The 27,122-nt window shown below is 35.5% G+C and overlaps 1 protein-coding gene across 14 annotated transcripts in view; it reads left to right on the top strand.

Moving 5' to 3' along the window:
• Nucleotides 1–547: 547 nt before the first annotated feature.
• LOC131072220 (RNA polymerase II degradation factor 1) overlaps nucleotides 548–27,122 on the top strand; it is a 43,004-nt gene continuing 16,429 nt past the window's right edge. For 2 of the 14 annotated variants that reach the window (XM_058008331.2, XM_058008330.2), the window contains exons 1-17: nucleotides 549–1,408; nucleotides 16,539–16,826; nucleotides 16,958–17,023; nucleotides 17,121–17,261; nucleotides 17,429–17,561; nucleotides 17,709–17,788; nucleotides 18,119–18,191; nucleotides 18,277–18,389; nucleotides 18,490–18,685; nucleotides 18,785–18,819; nucleotides 18,923–18,967; nucleotides 19,671–19,802; nucleotides 20,088–20,192; nucleotides 20,287–20,337; nucleotides 21,639–21,965; nucleotides 22,299–22,460; nucleotides 22,559–22,618. In XM_058008331.2, the coding sequence (XP_057864314.2) occupies nucleotides 773–1,408; nucleotides 16,539–16,826; nucleotides 16,958–17,023; nucleotides 17,121–17,261; nucleotides 17,429–17,561; nucleotides 17,709–17,788; nucleotides 18,119–18,191; nucleotides 18,277–18,389; nucleotides 18,490–18,685; nucleotides 18,785–18,819; nucleotides 18,923–18,967; nucleotides 19,671–19,802; nucleotides 20,088–20,192; nucleotides 20,287–20,337; nucleotides 21,639–21,965; nucleotides 22,299–22,460; nucleotides 22,559–22,618 (2,643 nt within the window). In that variant the 5' untranslated portion in view covers nucleotides 549–772. Of the gene's footprint in view, nucleotides 1,409–3,157; nucleotides 3,254–4,270; nucleotides 4,384–16,538; nucleotides 16,827–16,957; nucleotides 17,024–17,120; nucleotides 17,262–17,428; nucleotides 17,562–17,708; nucleotides 17,789–18,118; nucleotides 18,192–18,276; nucleotides 18,390–18,489; nucleotides 18,686–18,784; nucleotides 18,820–18,922; nucleotides 18,968–19,670; nucleotides 19,803–20,087; nucleotides 20,193–20,286; nucleotides 20,338–21,638; nucleotides 21,966–22,298; nucleotides 22,461–22,558; nucleotides 22,619–25,953; nucleotides 26,526–27,122 lie in introns of those variants that run through there. The other 12 variants (XM_058008324.2, XM_058008321.2, XM_058008326.2 and 9 more) reach the window with 10 other exon arrangements.

The raw sequence follows: 27,122 nt of genomic DNA, 5'->3' as shown, positions 1-27,122 counted from the left end.
TGCCCATTGAAGAAACCAAATCCACCTGGGAAGGCCCATTAACGGGCCAATATAACAATATATTATATTAATAAAATATAAAAATATATAATGTTATAATAAAATGGTAAACTATATAATACATATAATAATATATGTAGTGATAATAATATTATAATATTAATATATAATACAATTATTATATAATATTTTAGTCAGTGAGTGCATTTTTAATTCTTATTATATTTTCTCAAATCAAAAGTTACAATTTTCAATGTTATAAAAAAATTGACGTAATTCATAATCAATTTTTTTCAAAAGAAAATTATAAGTCAATTAAATTGAAGTAAAATAATTTTTCAATAATTTTTTATTAAAAATAACATGTAAACTTTAATAAACAAAAGAAAATTAATTTTGATATATAGTAAAATTAAAAAGAGTGCCATTGCTATAATTCCATAACAGAACTGATGATAATAATAATAATAATAACTAGCTTGGAGGCGTTGGATTATAAAGTAATCTTGTTGAAGAAATAAAGGCAATGCTCGTCACGAGCATCCGAGACGAACCCTAACCATAGAAAACCCAAAATTATAAGTTAGGGAGCCTATTTACGTTTTAGGCGCTTCTAAACCCACATCCAAACCATAATTCCAACGTATTGTATCTCACCATCGAAATCTGGTCTATTTTCCCACCTCGGGCTTCATTTGATTCGAAGACACAGAGGGGAACGAAGAGCAATCGCAGAGCTGCGTGTGTAAAAACCCTCACTCGAAAGTTGGCCATGGAGAATTCCCCAAGCCCTACAGGATCGCCACTGGCCGCTACGGAACAAGAGCAAACTCCTCCAAACATCACTGAACAAGTTCCCCCTGCCGCTGAAAATCCCGAACCAGAACAAGTCTTGCTTTCTCCTCCCACTGAAGAAAAGTTCTCTCCCAGGAAGGACGAGGAAGGAGACTCCGTGGCCGAGTTGAGCAGGGAGGAAGTCCCTGCTCCTGAGCCCTCTGCACCAGAGCTACCGGAAGCCTCTGCCCCAGAGCAACTGGAGGCCTCTGCTGATGAGGTCTCCGAGGCCCCTGCCCCTGCTCCCGCTCCTGCTGATGAGGTCTCCGAGGCCCCTGCCCCTGCCCCTGCTCCTGCCGATGAGGTCTCCGAGGCCCCTGCCCCTGCTGCTGAATCTGAGGCTTCGGAGCCCCCTGTTCCTGCTTCCGTCAATGGCAATGGTAATGCCACTGAAGCCAATGGCGAAGCGGAAAATCAGAACACCCCACCAGAAGCCGTTACTGCTGAGAAACCCCAGGAAAAGAAAGAGGAGGAGTCAATGCCCCCAGAAGTAGACAGCGTCGTGGTTCCGCCCCAGTGGCACGCTAAACCATGCCTTCATGTAACTAGCATTGGTGGGTTTATTTCCCACGAGGTACGGTTTCATAACCCTTTTGTTTCTCATGTTTAATTTTACGCCACGACGTAAATGATTTTCTCGTTGTTTCACCAGAATGTCTTCTGCTCAGAAACTATTAATATTTTTTATTCATTTTTGTAATTTTCAGAAGTGATACGAATGCTATAATGTTTGTGATTGCTATAATTTTAGTTCGGAATCTTACGTTGTTAATATTGGTTAATGTGTAAAGTATAATAATGGTTCAAATTGTGATAGGAGTTAGCTGTATTTAGGACTGAATACAGGTGCAGTGAATTTATATTGGAGAAGTGTCTCAGAAGGAAATGTCTAGTTTAGCGAAAAACCCACCAGAGTCACCAAGGTCCCTTGTTCTAGCTTTATCTCTAATGTCACAATACTACTGCTCGGTTTGAACTGTAGACCGTCATTTTGGCATTCTTGCAATAACTACCACACTGTTATCCCAGTGTTACTTCTCAGAATTAGCTGCACACTGTTATCCCAGTGTTACCTCTCAGAATTAGCTGCGTATGCTTCTCTGTTATGCTTTAAAAACACAAGCAAATATCTCCATGGAATTTCACATAGCAATACCCTTGGTAGGCTCCAGTGCCTCTCCATTTAAGATTATGCCACTTTGCTCAACTGAAAGGTGCCCTATACTTGAGATTACTACTTGGGGTGCATTTTAGGATTAGGGATCAATGGTTAGGATTTTAGTTTAGCTTTTAAGTTCAGATTTTCATTTTCGTACACGATCAATTGTAGTCTCAAACTAAGAGGATCTTTTGTTTTGATCATGCTTGAAATTAGAGATGAATACCATGGAACCCTTCTTTTTTGTTCAAGAATATTTGGAAATGAACCAGTTGTTTGCTCTCTACATTTTTAGAATTGGGTTTGTTTGTACTTTTTATTTTAAATGAATGATTAAAAATTCTTTTTATTTATTTATATTAGGAATGCTTTTAGCGGGGGAGATATATTCCAAATTGGAACATACTTGCTTGGTGTTAGTTAGAGATGAAAAGAAAAGCGTTTATGTTTATTTTTTATTTTTTAAGGAATGATTGTAGAAGGGGAGAAACACTCTGAATTGTATATTATTTGCTTGGGATCACTTAGAGATGAAAAGTGTTACCTTCTTTTCTTATTTTGCTAAAGGTATTTTTACTAATTGAACTCCAGAATACATGAATAGTAAGAAATTAATGCAGTGTATTGGTACAGATATTATTCATGATTTTTTACATAGGAGTGGTTGAGGTTGTTTGTACTCATATGTTAAGACGAAAGGGGGAGATGCAAGGATTACTTTTTTAATAAGAAAATTAAAATCTTAGGCTTTTTATTGTGTAAAGGTACATGCAGTATTTATGATCTCTCAAAAAGAGTAGTTTAGATTGCATAGACTTTCATTCTGGGTTTGACGTGAAAGGGAAGCTGAAAGTTGTAATGTGTTTGTTTTTATAAAGATTGAAATTAAAATCTTAGGTATGTTTTTTTCCTCTTCTTGGATAAATTCACATGCCTGAATAAAATGAATCCTTACTTTTCTCTTTGATTGGATCGATAGAGGGCAGTAATGTTGATTATTGAATAAGATTGAAGGGTATTTGGTTTTGTGAGAGTAGTGGATACAATTTTTTCTTGGGAAGGAAATGAAAAAAGAAGTGTACAATTTCAAAATATATAGCATATGTTAGAATAAGCAAGAGGACATAAACAATGCTTATTTTGGACTTGGCTTGACAATGGAAGTTCAATATGCTATCTCAAGCATCGGGATGGAGGACTCATTAAAGGGAGAAGACAAGTTGATATGTATCCTCTGCTGCAGATTGGATAAAACACAATGTAAGTACAATTCAACCACTAACAGTATTAGAAAAGCTCAAACACAATTAATAGCTATTGATGTGTAGAAAATGCTTTAGATGTGTGAAGAATTGAGGGTGCAACATTAAGAGTGAAAAGGAAAAAGATAGATTAGTATTTAGGAATGAAACATGGGTATATTGTAAGGATCATTTGTGAATACAAATTTCATGGGTACTTAAATCGTGAAAATTGTATCTGCTTGATTTTGAAAGGATGTGATAATTGCTTTGCTTTGAGATTTTATGTTATCGCAATTATCTCAAATCAAAAGTGCAAAGGGATGGGTGTGCTTCTCAGGACATTGTTTTGAGTTGTTAAAAGGCAACTTTAGGGTTGATGTATAGTTGATTAAGATAAAACAGTGTGTATTGGGAAATGATTTTAACTTGAAGATATTAATCCTACTTTCTAAAATAGCAAATTTAAATTTCCTGGATAAAATTTTCACTGATACTGAGAAAATAAGTTCTTTATTGTTTATATGCATTTTATAATCTTGGTTATGATTTTATTCAATCAACAGTTTTTTCCCACATCATGCAAGCAGAGACAGTGACTCCTGCACTAAGATTTCCAAATTGATGATTAATGTGCATTTGTAATTTTGGAATATAAACCTGTGTGTTTGTATGCATTCTGAGTTCCTTATCGTTGTTCGGCAGTGTTTACATTCTCTTGATTTTTATTGGGAGTGATAGTATCAGTGCAAGGTTACCAATGCCTAATGTCCTAATCACAGTTAAATTATAATATAAGAATACTGATGTTCAAAATGCTTTTCTTCTTTTCTGGTGTTCCTTTTACCCTTGAAAATGATTCTTTTCCCCTCAAAATTGCATATCAAGCAATGTATTGGCGTTTACATATTTCAAGGAAATTCTTGAATGGGAAATAAGAAAATGGAATGCGTGATTGGAATAGCTCTACATGGATATTATTTACAAAGTCCCTATGCTATACTTTCCTTGAATTTGTCTGATCCTGATCGTGCAGCAACATCGTTGCAAACAAAGTTGGATGGAAGGCTGCTGCTTATGATTGTTGGTCTCTTCATTTCAGCTCTCACAAAATCCTTATTGGTATATGCCTTTTATCTGTTGGCTCAGGTAATCACTTGTGGGCCTACTTGGTTGTGATGGGAGTGTGCTTAATGGTCTGGACACTATCATGAAAGATAGAATCTATTTCGAAAATATGATAGGGGGACAATGGGAATGAAGTATACAACGAGAAATTTCAAAGACTTTATATATAGATGTACTTGTGAATGGGGAGAAAGGTAATGGAAGAAAGTAATATTTATTGCAATGATTACTAGGAGCAGACACATGAGTGGGCTCTAGTCTGGGCTATGTTCTTTATGAAAATTGTGTTTCCTAGGTGTTCTTTATTCTTTTTTAATTGTAAGGCACATAATGATACCTATATCGTTTAATATCTTTTTGGAGAAATGTTCATATAATTTATTCAAATATTTACTTTTTAGTTGTGAATGGGAAGAAAAGCTATGGGAAAATCCAATAGTTGTTGCGGGGTTGGTTGGGAACTAACACACAATAAGGCTTTATTTTGGGTATACATTTTATGAAATTTTGTGTTTCCAAAAAGTTTTTTGATGTTTTGTATCGAAGATAGATAATGATATGTGTAAGGTTTCATATCCTATTGGAGAAACATTCATAAAGTTTTCTCTTGTAAATGAACAATTAACTTTTTCCAAAGATAGATATGGGTTCAATGTTAGAGTTAATGTGGAAAGCAAATGATCTGGAGCTATATTGTTTTCTTTAATCTTTTGAAGTTGTGATTTAAATACATGTTGGTTTAGCTCCTTGTGTACAATTGATATCAGATGATGAAGTATTTCCTTTTTCTTTTAAGCTGGCCCTTAGATTCATACAATGGATGATAACATTTCTTTCACTTATGGGGAAGGCTCTTTATAGCAAAATACTATACCTTTTGACATGTAAATATGATGCCTTTGTTGCTGTGAAAGACAAGCATAAGATGGCATGTAGTTAGTTTATTTTAACATCCTGTAGGATGAATTATATTTGGTCTTGCATTATTTGTAATCAATTGTCTTTGATGACTTATGATGAAGTGCTAATACCAGTGTTAGTTTTGACTAATCTGTGTTATTTTTTGTGTAGACTACTTTGATATATCAATTTTGTTATTGCTTTAGGCTTGGATCCGAGCCCAAGTTGGTAGTCATTTGGACTGAAAAGTCAGTTAGTGAACTGCATCTACTTAATCTTTGATGCTCTATTTCACTTAAAACTTATGATAAGGTATGATCTGACCATATTCAGTCTATTTTCTATAGTTGGAATCAGGGTACTTCTCAGGTTTGCAGGGGTGAGGAATCATCTATTGTATATAACCATTGTTCTCATGCATTAGAGATGTTCACGTACTATTTATTTATGCTTAAAATCAGTTAGGAGCCCTACTGCTTAGTAATAGCACTGATCAATTTTAGCAACCCAAATGTTGTTGTACACCTTTGCCTGGGATTTAGCAAACGCCAATTAATGGCCATCCAAATTCGAAAAATGACACTCTAGTTATTGGTAAAAAAGATATCTAGTCAGTAATAAATTCTTTTTTATCAGAATTCAATAAAAAAAATCATCGTAGGAGTGGTCTCTTTGGTGTAGAATATCAAATTGCCTCCTTTATCCTATTAAGAAAAGCAGATATTTAGTATTGCAGTGGAGCATAAAGTTTAAGAACTTTAAAATGGATTATGGACAAAGTATTTGAATGCAGCTCTGATATTCTATCAAAACGGGGGTATTTATATTAAGATTGTTCCTGAAAGTGAATTTATAAATCCCTAGATGTGCTTTTCTAGGCATATTACTTGGGCAACACAGATAATTGAGAACTGTTAAATGGATTATTGACAAAGTATTTGAATGCAGCTTTTAGATTCTACTGAAGCAGAGAGATTTATAGTAGGATTGTTCGTGAAAGCAAATTTTTAAATTCTTAGATGTCCCTTTCCAGGCATGTTACATATGATAAGCAACATTTTCTGGCCTGATGGAACTTTGAGTATTAATTGTTATTGGCATGTTCAAATCAAAGAATGAAACAACATCTACAATGGAAAATGATTGTCATCTAGTTGGTAAATTGCTGTTTAGGGCACAGACTATGATGAAAAGTGCAATCTGTAAAATGAACAGCTTGTCTTAATTCTATACTTGTCGTGGAAGTGTTCTAAATAAAAGTGTGTTTAATTTTCTGTTGATATTGAATGTGTACTCAAGGGAGGGGAAGGGGATAAATGTATTTGTAACTAAGAGGTATCAATTTTGAAGAGTGTGCTGGATTTAATAGAAAGAATGCCATTTGCCAGAGTGATGCAGGGGCACATATGGTTAATCCATGTCTGAATGGTTAGGATTTTATTTGTGTCCCGAACAGCAGTTTTAACAACAGAGTTCAAGAGATTGGACTACTCATTCTCCATGTAGTATGTAATCTTCTCAAGAACTGGTCAAATTATTTAGCAAGGAAGCTTATCAAAAGTCCATTTCTTGTTCATTGCTCAAAGAATGGCTATTGAGTGACTTTTGAGATTAATTGTTTTCATGCTTTCTAACTGCAGTAAGGGTGATTTATCAATACCAGCACACGTATCAGAAGGTCCAGAACCAGAATTATGATAAGGAGATGATTGAAAGGAACAGGATACTTATACAAAACAGCTGATAAAATCATCTGACAACTGTTTGGTATCATACTAGTTTTTAAGGAAATGTGTAAAAGGTAAAAACATATATTTACAAACTATCTTGTAGGATGGTTTTTGAACTTTACTACAGAGCCATAATTAATATGGATTGACCGACTTCTGAGTATTTAAAGCAGCTGATAGAACCAACGAAGCTATCTGATAACTGTTTGGTATTATATACTAGTGTTTAGGAACCATGGCGAAGATTAATTAGAAACGATCATGTAGGATGGTTTATTTGCTCTATTTAAAACCTAGATTATATATGGCTTCACTGAGCTTTGCTGTAAATTCAACAGCTTGCGATAAACAATTATATCATAACATCATAGTTAGAGTTTTTAATACAAGTTATAACAAATCATTATAGATGTGAAACTTTTTTGCAATTTGTGAGGCTATTTTGCACTTGCTGGACCTCAAATTTTTTTAAAGGGGAATGATTTTACAAAATAATATTATAGTAGTCTTGAGAGATTTTATTTAACAGCTTTATTTCAAAAAAACATTGTGGTAAGGATTTGCTTCTTGGACTTGTATCTGAGTATGGCTTGAAAGGCAAAAGGTAAGATCTCAGAGTGTACTTGGTAGTAATTTCATGAAAAAATCAACAATATTTATTTAAAATGCTCCCACTTTTAAAAACTTCACAAAAATTGAGGGTGTTTGACATGGTGTTTGCATAGAAAAAGTCACCTATTCAGTGCTTTGCAAAGTGTTTGTGTGAAGTTTGGATTCTAAAAGATTCAGGGGATGTTTGCTGTACTATTATTATTTTCTTGTTAAGGTGGGATAACATCTGTCAAGTTAACAGTAGAGATCAGTGCTTACTCGGACAGAAAATCCAAAGATTGTGGTTAATTTTACATTGAAACAAAGATATATTAATGTTGATCAATACAGCGGTTCAAAATATTACCGATGCTCTTAGTACAAAGGTGATTTGTAGCAACGCTAAGTGGATATATGAATACTTTACACTCAGATTGTATCTGGTATTTGAGTTTTAACAAGGCTTCCACAATTAGGTTCAAACACAAATCTTAGTAATGGACATGATGTTGTCTAAAGTATTAATAATCAGAAATCATCAAACACATGGATATGACAAGGACAGAACCTGGGAAAAAACCATCTATTGCAAAGAGTTTTGTTAAATCAATTACAATATTAGCAGATACAAATAGGCTATCTCTAACACCACAATTGTTCTCAGTGATAAAGATTGAGTACTGAATTATCAATGGTTACAATTTTAGTAGATACGGATAGGTTATCTCTAACATCACAAATGTTTTTAGTGATAAAGATTGAGTATCGAATGGCGAATTATCAATAGTTTAGTGTAATGAAGTTTTTAATTTTAGAGATATGCAAGATTTGAGAGTGGATTTTCATTGTTTTGTAAATTCCTGAAATCAAACACCATAGTTGTTTTCAGTGGTAAAGATTGAGTACCAAATTATCAATAGTTACAATATTAGCAGATACGAATAGGTTATCTCTAACATCACAATTGTTTTTAGTGATAGTACCGAATTATCAATAGTTTAGTGTAATGAAATTTTTAATTTTGGAGATATGCAAGGTTTGAGAGTGGAACGATATAATTTTAACTCTAGGTTAAGTAATGATAGAAGTCACATACGTTATTCAGTGTGTAATAGGTATTTATGATAACGCAACTAGAAATCTATGGATGGCAAGAATTGGCATGACTATTCACCAGTTTTTAAATGTTATCACTTTTACCCTTTATAATTGGATTCTAAAATCTGCAGCAGCAGTATACATTTTTAACATATTTATCTTTGGGAATACTTTGTTTATTTGTAGAGGATACTGAATTTTTTGGGGATAGCGACTCTTAATTTCCAGCAAAGGTTTTATAGTTTATAGTATAACATAATAGCATTTCATTTGGAGAAATATGGAAGGATAAAGATGATATCTGTTTACTGCTAATGATGTATTCTGATCATTATAATATTACCTGGCAAAACCAGTTAATTGTGGCCTGGGGCTCTGGGTGTGCTGGGTGGAACCAGAAGGCCAATATTTCCACCAACCCATGTTTTTAGGAAAAATCCAGAGTTTTTGAAAAAACTGGGAAAAACCTAGGGGTTGTTTTATAACCTGTGAGTTATACCATAACCCTGTAGGTTTTAAAAAAAATTGCCCTCGCCTGTAAAGCCTGATTTTTCATTTAACCTCTTTTAGAAAAAAAAACTTCATTTCAAATTCAAACTGCTGCAGAGTGCAGGTGAACAGTGGATCAGGTTCATCAGCTAATTAGGGCACACATTGAGAATTTGAGAGTATGGCAACACTGAACTTTTTATTTTACTCGTGTCTTACATTTGTTCCTCTTACTATGCAACTATATTTGGCATGAAATGACCTAAGTTACCGGTACGTCTAGGTTTTCCCCCAAATCCGGATACGATTCGTCTTGGATTCGGATTCGGATACGATTCATCTTGGATTCGTCTAGGTTGACTTTCACGGAAGGAAAATGGGTTATTTAAACCCTAAAACAAAAACAAAAGACGTATTTACAATTTCTCTTCGGCGACGGCAGCAGACAGAAAACGCATTTGGGATTTGTCTTCGGCAACACTTGTCTTCGTTTGTACTCGGCTTATGACAACGGCTCATGTCTCACGGCTCATGGCTCACGACAACGCTCAGGCAACAGCTCACGGCAATGCTCAGGCGACGGCAGTAGTTTCTTCATTTGTCCGAGTTGAACAAAAATGTTTTAGACAAATGTAGTTTGTGCGAATGGTATATACAAAATAGATTTTTAAAAAGTATTATACATTATCTTAATATATTGTCCCGTAACCTATATATTAGTAGTTATATAATTAGATTACAAATTTAAAATAATATAAATTTTATAAGATATATTTAATATTAATTTATAATTAATATGTTTAATTTTTAATAATGAAATATATAAAATAGTTTATTTTAAAATTATTATACATTATATTAGAATATTGTTCGTAAAACTATATCTTAATAGTTATATAATAAAATTATAAGTTTAAAATAATATTAAATTTATAAAGTATATATTTAATATATGTAATATTTAATATATATAAATATTTTTTTAATTTAGAATTAATATATTTAAATTTTAATATACATATTTATGATTTTTATATGTTTTTTATACCAACGTACCCAGCTCCCTCAAATTTTTTTTGCCGTACCTGCGTACCGTACCCACGTACCCGATTCCGATTCAGATTCCGATTCGGTAACTTAGGAAATGACAATAGCAGTTTTTATTTCCATATTTCAATGTTTTTTTAATTTGTCAATACTACTATGGCTCTGATAATCTCTCATATAATTAACTTTAGCATCATTTGTTATAAAAGCAGATTAACAATATAATGGCACATTTGTGAGGGGTGCATTTCCCAAAATAGATTGAAATTGGAAGACAGAAGGCAAAAAGAGGCATTAGTACCTGAAATCGTTTGGATAAGTAGGTTGAGGGTTGGTTACCTAGGTTACCATAGATACTTGCAAGAGTCAAACTTGTCCTTTTGATCAATCATTAATCTTTGGACGATTTAAAGGAACAGAAATATGATCTGGCATGAATTGGAAGGTGGTGAACGATCAAAATAATTTTATAATCACAAAGGTTAGTTGGTGGAGCTGGCTTACTGCTTGAATATAATATCTAAGCCTTCTTAGGGAGATAAGAAGTACAATAAAGCAAGAGATATCTCATATGGGTTTTTTATGTACTTCAAGACCATTATGAGCATTGAACATTGGAAGCTACAAATTTAGCAGTATTAAATCTTACATTTAGGAAAATTTTTGTGTACATAAAGCCCAATTGAAAGAGAGGCATGATGTTCAATAAAGAAAAACATTTTTTTATGGTACATTTATACACCTGAGATCATTAGCTGCATTGGAAACTACAAATTAGCAGAATCAGATCATATATTTAGGAAGATATTACATTGTCAACATCAGTCCAATTGCAAAGATAAGTAATGTTGAAAAAGAGTACTCTTAAAGTTCTCACTAAGAACAGGAAATTTGGAGATGGCACTTAATTAAGCAACAGAGCTAAATTTTTGGGGTATAGAATATATGAAGTCTTACAACGATCTGGGAGATAATATATTTCCAGGTGAAATTATTGAAAGTCAGTTAACTGCACGAAGCTTTTGGATCCAATAAAATGTCCATGTCTTTATTTGGAGGGATGGCATTTAGGGAAAACATGGGCAATATACACACCTAGATGGCTTGTAAAACTCTGAATCTAAATCTATTGTTGAGCTTTTTGTAGTTCTAATTATTTGTAGAGGGGGCAAATGGATTACAAGGAAATAAATGAATGTTACAAGACTATGCTTATGATGAGATGATTTCGATATGATACATCTAACACCAGAGAGAGGATGGTGCATGAGAATGAATTTTAGTAAGCAAGGAGTAACTTGGGAAAGCTCCCTAGCTGCTATAGGAAATGGCAATGATATAAAATTTCCAATCTTCTTTCCATTGTATTCATTGGAAGGAACCTTTGTAACATCACCCCACAAATTTCACACTAGTGCACATATGTTCATATAGAAGGAGGACATTAATTTATTGGATTTTAATAATAAGAACGTATTCCTACCACCTATCTATGAAGGGACTCTATTGCAGAGTGGAGATCTCTTTCTTTTTTTGTCATTGGAGGAGAATTATTTTACCACTGTTCTAAGTAAGTCGGATAGTACCATTTATAGTGCAGAACTATAATGCTCCTATGTTTTACATTTTGATTAAGGGGGGAGGAAGGCAAGCATTGGTAGAAAACATCACATTGATTCTTGCACAAAGGAGTCAATCATTGCTGATTGGAAATTCACCTACAATGTTGTCTGGGCTAATAAAAACCAATTGAAAGCAATACTTCACACCAATCAATCACAATCAGCCAATGTCATGAGGCTGGAATGGAATGCCTAAAGACACCAAAATAATTTAGGGAAAGTAAATCAGATTTTCTCATACAATTCAATATTTATACAGATGTGGACTGTGCAATAGACAAATCTCTATTTGAGTTTGTCCGAATTTTAGTTGGTGAAAAGGATGGTTCTACTCTTGAAACTTGTGGTGATCAGTTTGAAGAGCAATATTTAGAACTGGAGAATACAACAAATGAGATTACTAGGAAAAGCAACGACTTTTATGATAGCCACCCCATGGATCTTGAGTTGCCCAATGAAAGGAGAGAAGAATTTTGGGATTTTTCTAGAAACTTTTTGATTAGTCTAGTTACATTTTGTGAGAACATCGAAAGTGGACCAAAAAGATATAAAATCATTTTTTTATATTGCTAATTGTTTACAAATATTTTGCTCATATGGGCATCGACATGAGATCAATACAAGCTCTTGTAAGCACAACGATGAGACTAATAACAGCTCCTTTGAAGCAACTGTACTAGAAACTGCCTATGGAAGACCAAGAGTCGCAACTTAGAAATCCACTTATTTAGAAACCACCTCCACATTAGAAGTCAACTATGGAATACCAAGAGTCACAACTTAGAATTCCATATTAGATGTCCCATTGGGATTTAAACTTGGGTCTCCACATTGAGAATTCAATGCTTTAACCAATTAATTTCAACCCCTTGGACAAAAAAGTCATTTCAAAGAAGCAATAGATGTGTGTCATGATTCTAATTCTCATCTTAATATATGGAAAGCTCATTTTCCTATTTTGCCTGAAAAAGAAATCCATTAATTTGTGTGAAGGTTGGGCCAACCAAAGCAGTTCTTTGTAGATGCAGTTGATGCAAAAGGAAATTTGATTTTTGGATTGATGTGACCTTTTCTTGGTTTCAAACTGTGCTATTGCAAGGTGTCTTTTTTCTTGTCTCTGAGGATGAGAGGAAACTTATCTTAATGACTTAATATGTACCGTGCCAATTTTCAACTCCTGGTTTTGTTGTTAAGACTTACTGGGAAATATAAGTACATGAACCAGAAGTATATTGGACAACAAATTGTCTCTATACTTCAGAGGATGGTATCAACCTTAGGGCATATAAAGAACTATATTGGCAGTCTGGTTGAGGGAAGTACATTAACAACTATTCTCCAGGGACAACATTGTAGAACAGAGTCAGACTTAACCAAGATAATAAGCGAATCACTTAGTGCAAAGTTTTCAATTCTTGATTATATCTGAGTATCATAGCAGAAGCTACTTACATCACAAGGAGTATCAATGTCTAGGAACAACAAATCTACAAGGTTGATTTTGGATCCTGGTAACTCCAAGCAGTATCTTGGCTTGTGATTGCTTGAGGACAAGCAATCTTGGGCAAAGTGGACTGTAGTGCCCCCTGATTCAGAAATTAAATCCAGGTTAATTATTAATTTATTAAGGAAGACCTCATTTAGGAGCTGCCGCTACATGACAAGGGATTGTTACTTTTTTATAAACTGCCACTAAATTCAGTAGCTGCCAAAGGAATTAGAGATTCTGAATGAGACAAACCACATCAGCACTAAAAGATAAAGAGATCCTAAATAAAAGGAATCACAAAAGGTAAAAAGGCAGCACTTGGATTAACTGATGAAATTACAATTAGACATTTAAGGAGTGGGGACTCTTGGATAAATATTCTATTTAAGGGAGGCATCAATTGTGAAGAAATATCATGATATATTCCAAGTGAATCATACAGCTAAAGAGGACAAAGCCCCCCTAAGGTTCATGGAGAAATTTTAAGGACTAAAACCCTTAACTTCTCCTATCAAGTTGGTGGATGAATACCCATAGCTTGACCATAAATTAAAGATTTATACAAAGGAAATTGCTGCAAATTAAAGGAAAAATCACAGAAGAAAACACGGATAAGATATAGTTATAGAAATATTTCATAACCTTTAAGTTTGAATATTATAATACAAAATATGAGTTTAGATAAATTAATATTTATAAATATAACACAAATATCATTTTGAGTTAGAATTATTGTTTAAAAGCAGAGATAAGAATTGTTCAACAATGGGACATTACAAGCTTTTTTGGGCAACTAGGACAATCAGCCTCGCAGGCTTACTGTTAAATTAATGCTATCAAGCTATTCAACCCCTAAAACTCCCAAGTCAGAGGCTAGCCCCACTTATAGCTGTATTGCCTGAGCTTGAACACAACCAATATTTGTGTTTTTAGCAACTTAATGATTGATCTACATGTTGGGGGCAAAATTTGCCTTTTACTTGTATATAAAGATGATTTTCAATGGTGCCATCAGAGGGATTGATATGATATTAAAAAATATTCTCAATGATCTAGTCCATGAATCTCCAAACATAAGAGAAGTGACTACCTGCAGAGATGTTAAGCAAGGTGATGGACTAATAAAAAAAGATACCTATACTTCACAGACTTACTGCAAACTATATTGGGGATATGTGGTGTTGATTTTATCCATAAAAAAATAGCAAGATGGGATGCCGTAGGTGGCAAAAAACAGCATTTTGGTTTACTTCTTGTTGGTTTCTAACTTCTCTCATCAGATAGAGGGGAGAGCAGAAGGAAAAATGATATCATTTTCTTAGTTCGCTTGCTGATTACAAAGATATTTATCTGGTGCATAACTTTGAAGCAAACTCCTGCTAGATGATGTTGATTTATAGCTAGGTGGGATCCCTTGCTTGGGCTGACCTAGTTCACTTAATTGCTTAGTGGCCTTTGGCCTTAGCAATTCGGCTTTATATTTATCTGGCCCTATTTGGGCGTACAACTTATGTGTCATGTAAGTGTTATGGGGCATGACCTATTTAATATATAAATTGTAAATGCAATTTGGCGCCAAGGCCGACCTAGGTGGCAAAGGAGTTTGAAGCATATAAATAAGAAGTGACTTGAAGTCACAAACAGAACCTACACAATTCAGTAAAAATACATTCCTATCTGCTATCAAGCGAATTACTCCAGGGAGCAGCAAATCATCTCCGTGATCAGCGAATCATATTCAGGAGTCGGCGAATTTCTGTAGATGCACAGCGAACACCTTTGGAAGCATAGCGAACACCCTTGAAGGTCAGCGAACTCCATCCAAAGGCAGCGAACCTTCCTTTCTGACAGCAGTCTTCACTTGAAGGTCAGCGAACTGTCATTGAAGGCTGTGGACATCATCTGCGAACTTCATCTTTGTGACAGCAACATCTGCAGATAAGTTCACTACTACAGTGTGCCCTAGGTGGAAGATATTACTGTGTTTAGTTTGCTGATAGCTTCAAGTGTTGAAGCTCATTGTAAAGATTCAATTGGTCATTGCCTAATAAAGATCTGAGATATTGTAGCTGGGTTTTTCACCTCCAAGAGGGAGGTTTTCCCAGGGTATAAGCATGTTATGTGGGTGCTTTATTTTTAGTTTGGTTTTCTGTTCTATACTGCTAATCCGATTGCTAAAAACTAACAGATGAAACAGTGACTGATAAAGGATTAACAATAAGCAATGAGCATTTAACTTTACTTATAAGACTATTAGAGAGTTTGCACCCTTCTTATATGACATGTAGATAATTTGCTTATCATAAGTTAAAGCTTGAAGGTTCTATATAATTAGTTGGCTCACATATTAGGTCTGATTTTTCCCTTAATTATTTTTGTAAATAATTCAAATTTGTTTGTATGTATCCTATAAGGCCTTTTGCAGGACAAGCAGCTCAGATAGTGATTAATGATAAGAATCCTAATTTTGCGTCTTTTAAATAGAGTTTCCATGTCCGGGGCAAAAGCTAAGCACTAGATGGATTCAGAGTGGAGAAAACCATGAAGTGAACCATGAATGGTGCATATTTCCAAGAAGTGGATATTTTTTCAAGTAATGGAATGGAATTAGTAAAAAATTGGCAGATTATCTTGTAAGGATGTCCAAAACATCTTGCCAATATAAATATATACTCGTGTTTTAAAATCCTATTTGGTGCTAACAAAGTAGGGTCTCTGATGGAGTTGTTTTCTCTTTCTTCATCAGTCACATAAGCTTGTTGGTTATTTGATGCTGGTATGGTTAATTCTTGCATTTGATATCCTCCATTGCTGTGGTGTAGTATCAGCTTTGTGTATTGCAAGTGGTTGTGGTACATGGCACTTATGCATCACCATGACCTATGAATTTTCTTAGATTGAGAGGATAACATACATGTTCGTATACATCTCAAACTTTTTTATTACTTTATGAAAAGAGTTGTTACATTCTTTTCTCTGGTTGGTGTGTGAGATCCTCATATGCAAAGTTGGGATGACTTTGTTATATTACAAACATGGACGGGTTAAGTTTTTTGTTTGATCATGTGATAGATGGTATTGCTTAACAATTTGGTTTCTATATACTGTGTAAGCCTTGTACTTTTTTGGAAAATATTATTAATATATAGGGTGACATTTGATGCAATTGTATTTTTTCAATCATGCATTAAACTGCTTGTCAATTTCCAGGAGTTATCAAATATGTTTTCTGAGTTTGGAAAGATCTCAAGCATTGTATTTGAAAATGAAAGGAAAGATGCTGCAATCATTCGATATGAAACAGCAACTGCTGAAGGAGAAGAATTAGTTGCTAAAACAAAAGAAAAGCTTCAGAATGCACAACTTGGTGATCGGACATTGCGCATTGAAGCATTTCGTTCAGATTCATTGCTTTTTATTGGTAATCTTACTCCAGACATTGATGATGAATTGCTGAGAAAAATGTTTGAACAGCATGGTACAATAGAGAGAGCTTTTGTAAGTTTTTACATCCTGCCATTGTACTCACTATATGTTATCGAAATCGGGAAAGTTAAAAGTATGTGTTTTCAATTTGTTTACATTGCAACGGATATACTATATTTTAGAGCACAATTGGCTTCTTTTAGGTTTTGCGCAATGCGGCGGGTCAGAGTAAGCGATATGGTTTTGTGGAATATAGTTTAAAATCTCAGGTCAGTCTAGTCTATAAGCTATGTGAAGGTGACTTGTATGATGTGGATTAATTGAACAGTTCCTTTCTGCCAACTTCTAATGAATGCATCTTTTCAGGCTTTGACTGCTAAGATGGCTATGGGAAACATAAACATGGATGGCCGAGTCTTACGTGTTGAATGGTCGGACTGTAAGAAAATTGCAGATATGTTTTCAACTGTTCTCTTTGTTGATCGCATACCCAAGGAAAATCCAAATGTAAGATATTTTATTCACAGATTTTTTGTACATTTTCGTCTTCATAACTTTCTCCTTTTGAAGTTTCATGGAGCTCTTGATTGAAGTCCGAAGTAGGTTAAATTTTGGGAAAATATCCCGAGGGATTTTTTGGTGATTTTTCTACAACTGTGTCCAACGGGTTTCAGGTAGAAGCTTCTCTAAGATCATTGTTTGGGCAATACGGGAAAGTTAGGGACTGCCACTTAGCTATTGGGATGAGTAACCAGTTTCGTGGCTTTGGATTTATTGACTTCTATCATTCTTTATGTGCAGACATGGGTGAGTATCTAAAAAGTTTACTGTAAGTTTGACAAGTTTTTCATTATAACTGTCATTTAGGACAGCTACTTTTTGCATGTTAGGTTTCTACTGTGTTTATAAGTTTTGAGAAATCTAATAAATAAGAGAATTGCATTAACATCTCAGCACATCAAGCTTTGGACGGCCATGAGCTGGAAGGGCATAGCATACGTGTCAGTTTTGCAAATCCCACAAAGTCAGCTCAGGTGACTAATATTTGTTTTCAAGCATTCTATTTCATAATCATTTAAGTTACTATCTTAAGAGTTGAAGGATTTACTTGGCACAAAATGGCTATTTTGTTGTAATTAGTAGTGCTTAGAAAAAGTTAGATTTTCAATTTTTTTGGCATTTGACACTGTAGTTTCTAGTTATTTCAGATGATCTAAATTAGTAGTTATCACACTAATGTCATTTTTCCTCATCTATGTTGGTACTAATTACAAGGTACGGCAGCTCACTTAGCATACAGGCACCTTTAAGCACTTTGTTTCTAGCCTTTTTGTTTAATACCAAATAATCATTTGCAAATGCAGTCTTACAAAATGCGTTTTGGAAGCCAGTCTGGGCCTGCTCCTTATGGTCATGGTGGTAGAGGGGTATATCCAGGCATGTACACTAACTTTGTTAAGTTTTCTGGAGTGTTTCAATGTAGCAAATTTTTATATATGCTTCTGTGCTTTGTGTAATGCAGGTATGATGGGAAATGCCCCTGTAAGAGGACACATGCCAATGCCCACACCTTCACCAGGACAGCGTTTTATGGGACCTGGTCGTACAGGCATGATGGGCATGGGCATAGGGATGGTATAAAACTTTGTCCTAATCATTTAAATCAAGCTCTTTCAAACTTCTTGTTGGGATAATGGGTTGCCCCTGATGAACTGTTTCGACTAATATGTTGCAGCAATTTGGACGTGGATCTCATGTTAGCCAAGCATTGCACGATCATGGTCTTCCAGGTGGTGGCACTGGAATGCTAGGGACGGGTGCAGCTCCTGCAGGAATGATGGGTCGCCCTCCACTTATGAATAGTTTGCCTGCTAGGCGTGGAATGGCTGCTGGAGCAACTCTGGCACCAATTCCTCGTCTACCTAGCCAAGGTTCTAGAACCTATCTGATCCTCATGTCCTAAAGTATGCTATTTATGGTTTTTTAGATTTTCTTTTTTAACATTTATTTTTGTTTTGTTTCACTGGCAGGGCATGGTTCTATAAATCCTGCCACAATCGCACAGGTGAGCAACAATTTGATAAGCATCATAATTGGAATTTAGTTAAAACTCTTAACAATGTTCTTCAATTGTTGGGAGACATTAAGAATGTTTGATTTTATCATAGGTAGCTACTGCCCAAGCTAAAGCACGAGAAGTGAAGGCAAGAGAGGTACTTGTTAATTTTACTAACATGAAGCATTTGTACCTTAGAGCTGTATTGAGACCTGGTTGATGTGATTATTTGATACTAAGCATTTATACTCTTACTTGAATCCAAAGTTTCTTATACAGAGCAAAATGTTAAATTCTCTTTTTTAGAACTATATTCACTCCCCAATTTCCTTAAATGTATTTAAAGATAATGTTTTAGTTATTTCTTACTAAGGCTCTTACATTAATTGGGGAGTTGATTTGTAAATTCAGAATCATATTTTTAAATTTTTTACAATCCCAATTCTTTTGAAAGTGACTCTAAATGTAATATGAGTAAACTAGTTAATCAGCAAATATCTTGTATGGTGCCAAATGTGTATATGGAGCCTGTATATGTTGCATTGTCCATATACGTTACTTTTATGAATCATAACATTACACTCTAATTATGCTGGATTGATCTAGAAAAACTCAGGACTGAGGCATTCATGTATGAGATAGGCAAACATTTAGTTTATATTTACTGCATTTTCAAGCAGTCAACGATTCTTGTTGAGTTGAATTGCTATCGAGCTTATAATTTAAGGTTTCAAAATAAGTGAAAATGAAAGAGGAGTCTTATAAAATACTAAGTTAATCTGTTTGGATAAACAAAAAGATGATTCTTATATTCTGCCTTTATTTTTGAGCTTTAAAGTGTGAATTGTGTATATATTCAGGAATACTACCAAAATCAGACTCAGCAGACAGTAGATAATGCATTCAAGCAGGGTGATTCACAGTATGGTTATCAGCAACAATATCATCAACAAACTCAGCAGCAACAAACTGTACTGCAAACACAATATCAGGTTAGTACTGTTTTTTCTTTTTCAATTGACAATACTCTATGCATCTATATTAGAGGTTTGATTGATTGTGAAGTATCTTTGTTCCTCTTATTATATTTTATATTTTAATTGACAGGTAGAGTTTTTTTTCCAATCTCAAATAGCCTATAGTTTTTAGAAATGTTTGTTAGTCATAATTTATGTTATTTGACAATTTGTGGCATTATATGGCTGATTAACATTTGAATGCTGTAATCACTTGGTCATTTATTCTTGATTATTTCTCATATATGATAATTTCTTCAGCAACAGCTTGGACAGAACACTCAACAGCCATATACACAGTACTATTCACAACCAGCACCAGGTTATATTCCGTCACAGCAACCACAACAACAACAGCAGGGGCAGGTTTGTGTTTGATCATTTATTCTTAAGAACTTAGAAGTTGTTATCTAATCTATGGACAAGAATCATGTGTGGATCTCTCTTTGTTGTTCTGCAGTATTCTCAAAGTGCTCAATATTACCAGCAACAGCCTGCACAACAAGAACCGGTATGCCAAGGCATCAAATCTATTGATTTGGTTTTGCTATCTGCTCAATTGTGCTATGTATGTGTATCAGTTATTAGTATACAGAAGCATTCTAGAAATAAAATAATTGCAACTTGTTCTCATGAATGAGTATAACTTTTAACAATGAGCATTTTGTAGTCACAGATATTGGCAGTCAAGGTTTGACCATTCTGTTTCTCACTTATCTGTTATGGTAGAAATTTGTAGATCTTATGGTATTGCTGTGGTATTTAACTCAAAAGATTCTAACTACTTTGATATTTTCCCCATGTATATGAATGAGCAATCTTTCATTTGAGGCATCATTTGTTCATTTTTTATCTTTGTTCTGAGAAACTTTGATTTTTCTTCTGCCTTGCAATGAAAAATATAATGATTTTTATTTATTCAACTTTAAGAAAGCTGCAGACAGTTCTTCCCTGGTAAGGTGGCCTCTTAGGTGCACGTGAGGAACTCGTTGCAAAATTTTTTAGATCATGGTTTTGAATCTGCTCATTATTGAAAGTGAACGTGATTGACCTAGTAACACTACCATGATTTATCAGGCAACCTTCCATACTCATCATCTCTACTTGAAATATTCAACCTTGAATCTTTTCCTTTCTTCCTTTTCACTGATCTGTCTGAGCCTTTGCTTTTACCCTCCTTTCATAATGAGAAAGGTTAGTATCTATACATCATTTAATATTATGGATATGAAAGATTTATTATATGAATTCAAACTTTTTTCTCATTCTCTGGGTAATTTTTACTTGATAGTGGAGGTCACAGGTCCAAATCCAAAAGGGGTAGGGTTATACATCTCATTGAGCATCGCATCAGCATGCGGCCCCCCTCGTATTTCCAGACAGCAAGTGTGAACTAGTCGTCTGCTGACAGAAGAAACCTCTGCAAGTTATCCAACAAATTTAAGACGAATTTTTGTGAATTCGCCGAATTTCGATTTAGGGTTCACGTTTTTCTCTCGTTTTTTTCCCCGGCTAATTCTGATTAATCTGGCATTTTTTTGGCAATTTTTTTGGAAAAAATCGTTGACCACCTTTGACCGATTAAATCTGATTTTTTGGGGGAAAAAATTGGCAAGTTCCCCGACTGCTGATTAATTGCGTATAATTACGATTTTTTGCAGATGTTTGCTTCTATGAGAAAAAACAATTCCCTTATAAATTGGTATCTTACTTAGCAGTGACCTAAAAAACTTTTTTTAATTAGGAGGTAGTTTTGACTTTGTATGTGATTTTTAGTTTCTTCTAATGTTTTAAGAGTTTTATAATTCGCAGGCAGTTCAATCTCAACCATATGCTTATGTGCAACCATATGCACAGCAGTATGGCCAACAGTATGGAGCACCAGCTCAACAACAGTACAGCCAACCATATAACCAGACAGCCTCTCAAATTAATACTCAACAATATCAGCAGGCCACTCAACCACAGGTGCAAGCTCAGTATACCCAATCATATAACCAGCCAACCCCTCAAAGCAATGCTCCACAATATCAACAAATGAATGCAGCTGCTCCAGTAGCTAATGCAGTGGGTATTCTAACAGCGCAGTCCCAGGATGGGTCTCAACAACAAGCATACACAGCCTATTACAATCAACAGGTATGTGAATGTCTCTAATATTTCAGAATTACTAAGTTGATCAGTATGTTTATGCAAAGTCCTTGTATTGCTCTTTTTGTGCATGCTTTGAATATTTTTCACTCTTTAAGAATGTACAGGCATGGAAATTTATATTTTTCTTTCAGCAATTTCATGAGAAGTTATGATTAGTCATTTGAATTTATCCTGACAACAGAGTTGATCTTTCACATGTTCGGTAGTTGGTGTCTTTTACAGATTTGAAAGACTAAATTTTTCACTTCGTGTGACTTTTTTTTTTAAGATATATTTTTAAGAGTGATTTGTTACGGTATTATGGTCTTATTTATGCAGCAGCCACAGCCGCAGCCACAGCAACAGCAGCAACTGCAGCAGAATGTTGCGCAAGTTGCATCTGGTGCTGCACAAACCTCAAATGTTGTTGGAACATCACAACAAAGCCTGGAGGCTCAGTGGGCTGCGTACTATGCAAGCCAGGCAGCTTATCAACAAGCTGTGAGTTTACATCTATTTATGTCAACTTCTTCTGGGTTTTTAAGTTGTGGTGTAATTTTTACTGATTTTTTGCATATGGGTTATGCCTTTTGATGTAGGCAAGCTACCCACAACAGCAACAGCAGCAGCAACCCCAGGTGGCAACTTCTTATAACGAGGTGATTTAAATGGTCTTTGATTTCTTATATAGAGTGTATTCTATCTATATGTATTGTGAGCTAATAATTTTGTAATGTACACTGTACATTTTGCAATTGCTTGATATTTATAAGTTAAGATTATTACAATTTCAGAATTGTTATTGTTAATTTGAGTTTTTTTCAATATAGTATTGTAGTTAGTCTGCTCCATGAATTACATCTGTGAGACTGACACCAAAAACTTAACATGATATAGCTTTTCTTTTGATTTTCACTTTTTGATTTAGAGGGTATACATCGTAGTACTACATGAACTGACAAACTGTTTACTGTCCTGTGTGATGATCGTGATGCTATTTTTCCTAGAATTTATGGCTCAACCATTTCAATTAGTGTTATGTTCCAGAAGTTTGCCATTGAGTCTATTCCTAGTCTTTTTGTAAGGAATTTGAATTTTTCTTTTCAAGTAGCTGGAAACAGATTATGTGCAGATTCTGTGTTAATGTAGATCAAACATTAATTCAAACCAGTAGGGGTATTGCATCAAATATTTCAAACACCAAAATTTTTAGCAGCTTCCCCCTCTGTCAACTATGTTGGCAAATAACTATGGAAACTCTGAGTTAAACATTTTACATCTCACTATGATTGATTGTGAACAGTGTTCCACCAGCGTTGGGGACGGGTTTCCGGGACGGGGGGACTAAGGGCCTAAGTTTGGGGACGGTGGGGGGACGGCGGCGGGGTGGTGGTGCTGATATAGTTATACATATACATGTACTTGAAAAACTAGTTTTGAAAAGATGTATGACAGTATAATAGTATAAGAATTACATTTCAAATGAAACTATAGGAAATTTGAAATACTAAATCTAAATACCAATATTTCTTCAATGCTAATTATGTTGTTATATGGAGCCTAATCTGACTCGGAGGTTAAATTTTCCCTACTTCCATTAGTGTGGTTTCCCCCTATATTTTTCGATGAGGGTTTGGGGGCAGCGCCCCCAAGTTGGGGTCAAGGGGCATCTTCAAAGGCGTCCGGTGTTATTTTTCTATTGGCCCACGTCCAATTAGGGTTACCCCTTAATCCCCCAAAAAGTCAATTTTTAAATTTTTTTAAAATTTTAATTTTAAACATTGCACATACGTGGGGACGATGGGAGACGTCTGGGTGTCTCCCCGTCCCTCAAGAGACGTCTGCACGTCTCTCGAAGGATGGGGAGACACCCATACGTCTCCCAAGGAGACTTGGAGACGTCTCCATGTCTCCTTGGGAGACACGGAGACGTCTCCCCCTCTCCGGCGGCGCTTGGGTGGCGGTGGCGGGGGACGTCGTGTCCCCGTCCCCCCGTCTCCGAGACACGGCCAAAAAGGGGGGGGGGGGATGCGTCCCCGTGGAACACTGATTGTGAAACCTGACATCTCCACATCTCCTTGGGAGACACAGAGACGTCTCCCCGTCTCCGGCGACGCTTGGGTGGCGGGACGGCAGGGTACGTCGCGTCCCCGTCCCGGAGACATCCCCGTCTCCGAGACACAGCCAAAAGGGGGGGGGGGGGCGCGTCCCCGTGGAACACTGATTGTGAAACCTGACTAAGTGAGCTGGAGTAGGAACTATGTTGTGTACCAAAATGATTCATGGAAATAAAATCTTAAAATTATTGAACAATCCTCCTAATTTGGCTGTAGCACAAGAGCACTGAAACAATGGCAGCTCTGTGCTGAAAAAAAAAATTATGATTGAAAGAGAGCTTTAAGGGCTCTCCTTCACTATCGTAAAGAAATTAAAAAAACATTTTATATAAATAATCAAGGCCAAATAATTATATGCAATCAATGAGCACAAATTTAACCTAGAATGATTAGTTGGGACTGATAATTGAACAGTACATGCAATAAGTAAGCAAGTAGATAAGGTTAGTTTTAATTTTTAAAAAGTGATGAGGAAGAATGATGCTGAAGCTGCAGAGTCACTTTACCACTGCTCAAAATTTTATGCCTTCAGTTTGATGACTTTCTCAGAATCTGTATCAGCGCAGATGGCTCTATGGTTCAATCCTGAGTGCCAATGGGGTTGATCCTGAGTGGTATCATGCAAAAGTAATTTATGACATGCAGGAATGAGCTGACAGAATGTGTGCCTAAAAAGTTGTTTGCCTTCACCTTCCTGATATCTTAATTGTCAATGTGGTGTTTGGGGACACCGTCTAGGAGTTTGATGATTCAATAGGTGAACAAGTTCTAGGTCGAATTGTGTCCTTTTTGCCCTGTACCTTTGCTGGGAACATTCTGGTGAAGTGACCTCCTGCAATTCCTGATGATTTTTTTTTTGTCTAGCTGTTCCATGAATATCCTGAAAATATGAGGACTTTGTCTAAGACAGCTGGGGATATCAATCTATTTTGACTGCCCTGGGAAGGCTAGCTGGTCCACAAACACTCAACTTTTTATTGAAAAAAATCCAAACCAATGAAAAATTATATAATGCTTTTTTGCTTCACTGTTGCAGCAGATTTTCAGTCATTTTAAGGCAATATATCAGCTTTTATAACAGCTTTCATATCGGTGAATTTGAGGAGGTATTTATCTGTCGTTTTCACTGAATAAGCATTGGACAGCAACATTTCTCACGTCAGTTTTGTGACAGTCATAGAAGGGTTTGCTCGGCAGTGGTCAATGCATATACCAAACAACAACTCCTAAATATATCCTATTGTTTCATTTTCAAACCGTGGATACTGCATCAGTTTGGGTGATGGAATACTCTAAATCAAAGATTGGTCTAGGACATGTCAAAGTTCAAGAATTGTAATTGGAAAGTTACAAAAAGGAGTAAAATAACAAAAATGTTCTTAAATAGAAAACTCATGAAGCAGCCTTTTTCCTATCTCCATTTAGAGTCAAGAATTTGGAGTACTTGGTTTGCTAGCATCTCTCCATTTCTGTCTTCTATAGCTATCTAATCCCGACGATGGATCATTAGGTTTGGTCTGAAATGTTGATGTTACAAAATTGCAGATAATCAAATCCAGAAATCGGTGATATCTGTTGTTGCATGTGTCAAGCACTATGACTCTAGAAAATGGAGGATATCAGCGAGTGATCAATTACTTTGCAAACCTGATTTGATAAAAGTGCTTTCATTACATATAGTACTTGAAAGATCAGTTATGAAAAGATGTATGAATCACATTTCAAATGAAACTTTGGCAAATTAGTGTCATGTTCCCCAAATAAGGATATAAACCATGAAAATAAAGTTCACGATATTAATTATTTTTATATTAATACTTTACTTTGGGATTAATATAAATAATTTGTATATTAATTTATTTTGCTAATGGAAGCAGTTGATGAAACTACTTCGAGAGGAATAAAATGGCATAGCGGGAATATTGTTTGGGGGTGTGAATAAGGGAATTCGAAGTCCGGAGTGACAGACACAAACATAATATTTCCTCCTTTCGTCAGTGGGTTGCTGGCCTATCGGTGGAATCTGAATCGCGTGATCCGAGAGTGGCAATTGTGGAGTAGTTGACACCGCGTGGATCTCTTCACACATTTCCGGAATCGCGTAGGGCATGTTCCAAACGCAGGAGCATAACGGAGTATATTACATAACGCAGGAGCAGAACGGAGAGTGCCCGGGATTGAATATTGAACGGGAAGTGTAACTGATGGCTGCGGTATTGGGCGAGTGCGTGAACGTAGTAATGGTATAATCTACGAACGCGGGGTGCCTCCAGTCACAAAGAGAAGGCACGGAGATCCACAAACTCGTGGATAGAGAACACAGATCGCGGAATGCTGGGGCGCAGACCAGAAACAGTTGAACACAAATCACGGAATGCTGGGGCGGAGACCAGAAACAGTTGATGATCAGTAGCAGAAATAAGAGCATTTGTATCGTGCCATCCATGATCCCAAGCAGCGTAGCAAATGGTGACGTGCCAAGGGGAAACTATCGCAACGTTCCTGCCAATGCAACTCTACAGGTGCACCTTGAAATATTTCATTATAAGTTCTGAATATTGAATATACAGTCAATACTACGAAGACCATTAAATATACAAATTAATCTTGGATATGCATGGATTACATATTTGAATAAAACTCATAAGTATTCCTATCAGTTGAATTAAATAAGACATTTCTGCAATTTCGGGTTACACACAATTAGCTGCAATCAGTTTAGTAGGGAACTTTATAGTGGTATCAGAGCTTTAAATCCTGCCAGCCTGTAGGGTATTTTTCAGAAAATTTAATGCACAGTTGAGTATGCACCAAGGAAATTATAATTTCGGGTTGCACACAATTAGCTGCAATCAGTTTAGTAGGGAACTTTACAGTGGTATCAGAGCTTTAAATCCTGCCAGCCTGTAGGGTATTTTTCAGAAAATTTAATGCACAGCTGAGTATGCACCAAGGAAATTATAATTTCCGAAGTACTAGGGCCCATCAAAACAGATTTACAAACTCTCCTTTAGCACAGAGTAGTACGTCCATTCCATTTGAAATT

Source organism: Cryptomeria japonica, chromosome 6, assembly GCF_030272615.1.
Source record: "Cryptomeria japonica chromosome 6, Sugi_1.0, whole genome shotgun sequence".
NCBI classification, from domain to species: domain Eukaryota; kingdom Viridiplantae; phylum Streptophyta; class Pinopsida; order Cupressales; family Cupressaceae; genus Cryptomeria; species Cryptomeria japonica.
The sequence above is the reverse complement of the archived record's forward strand: the minus strand, read 5'-3'. Positions and strand labels throughout refer to the sequence as shown.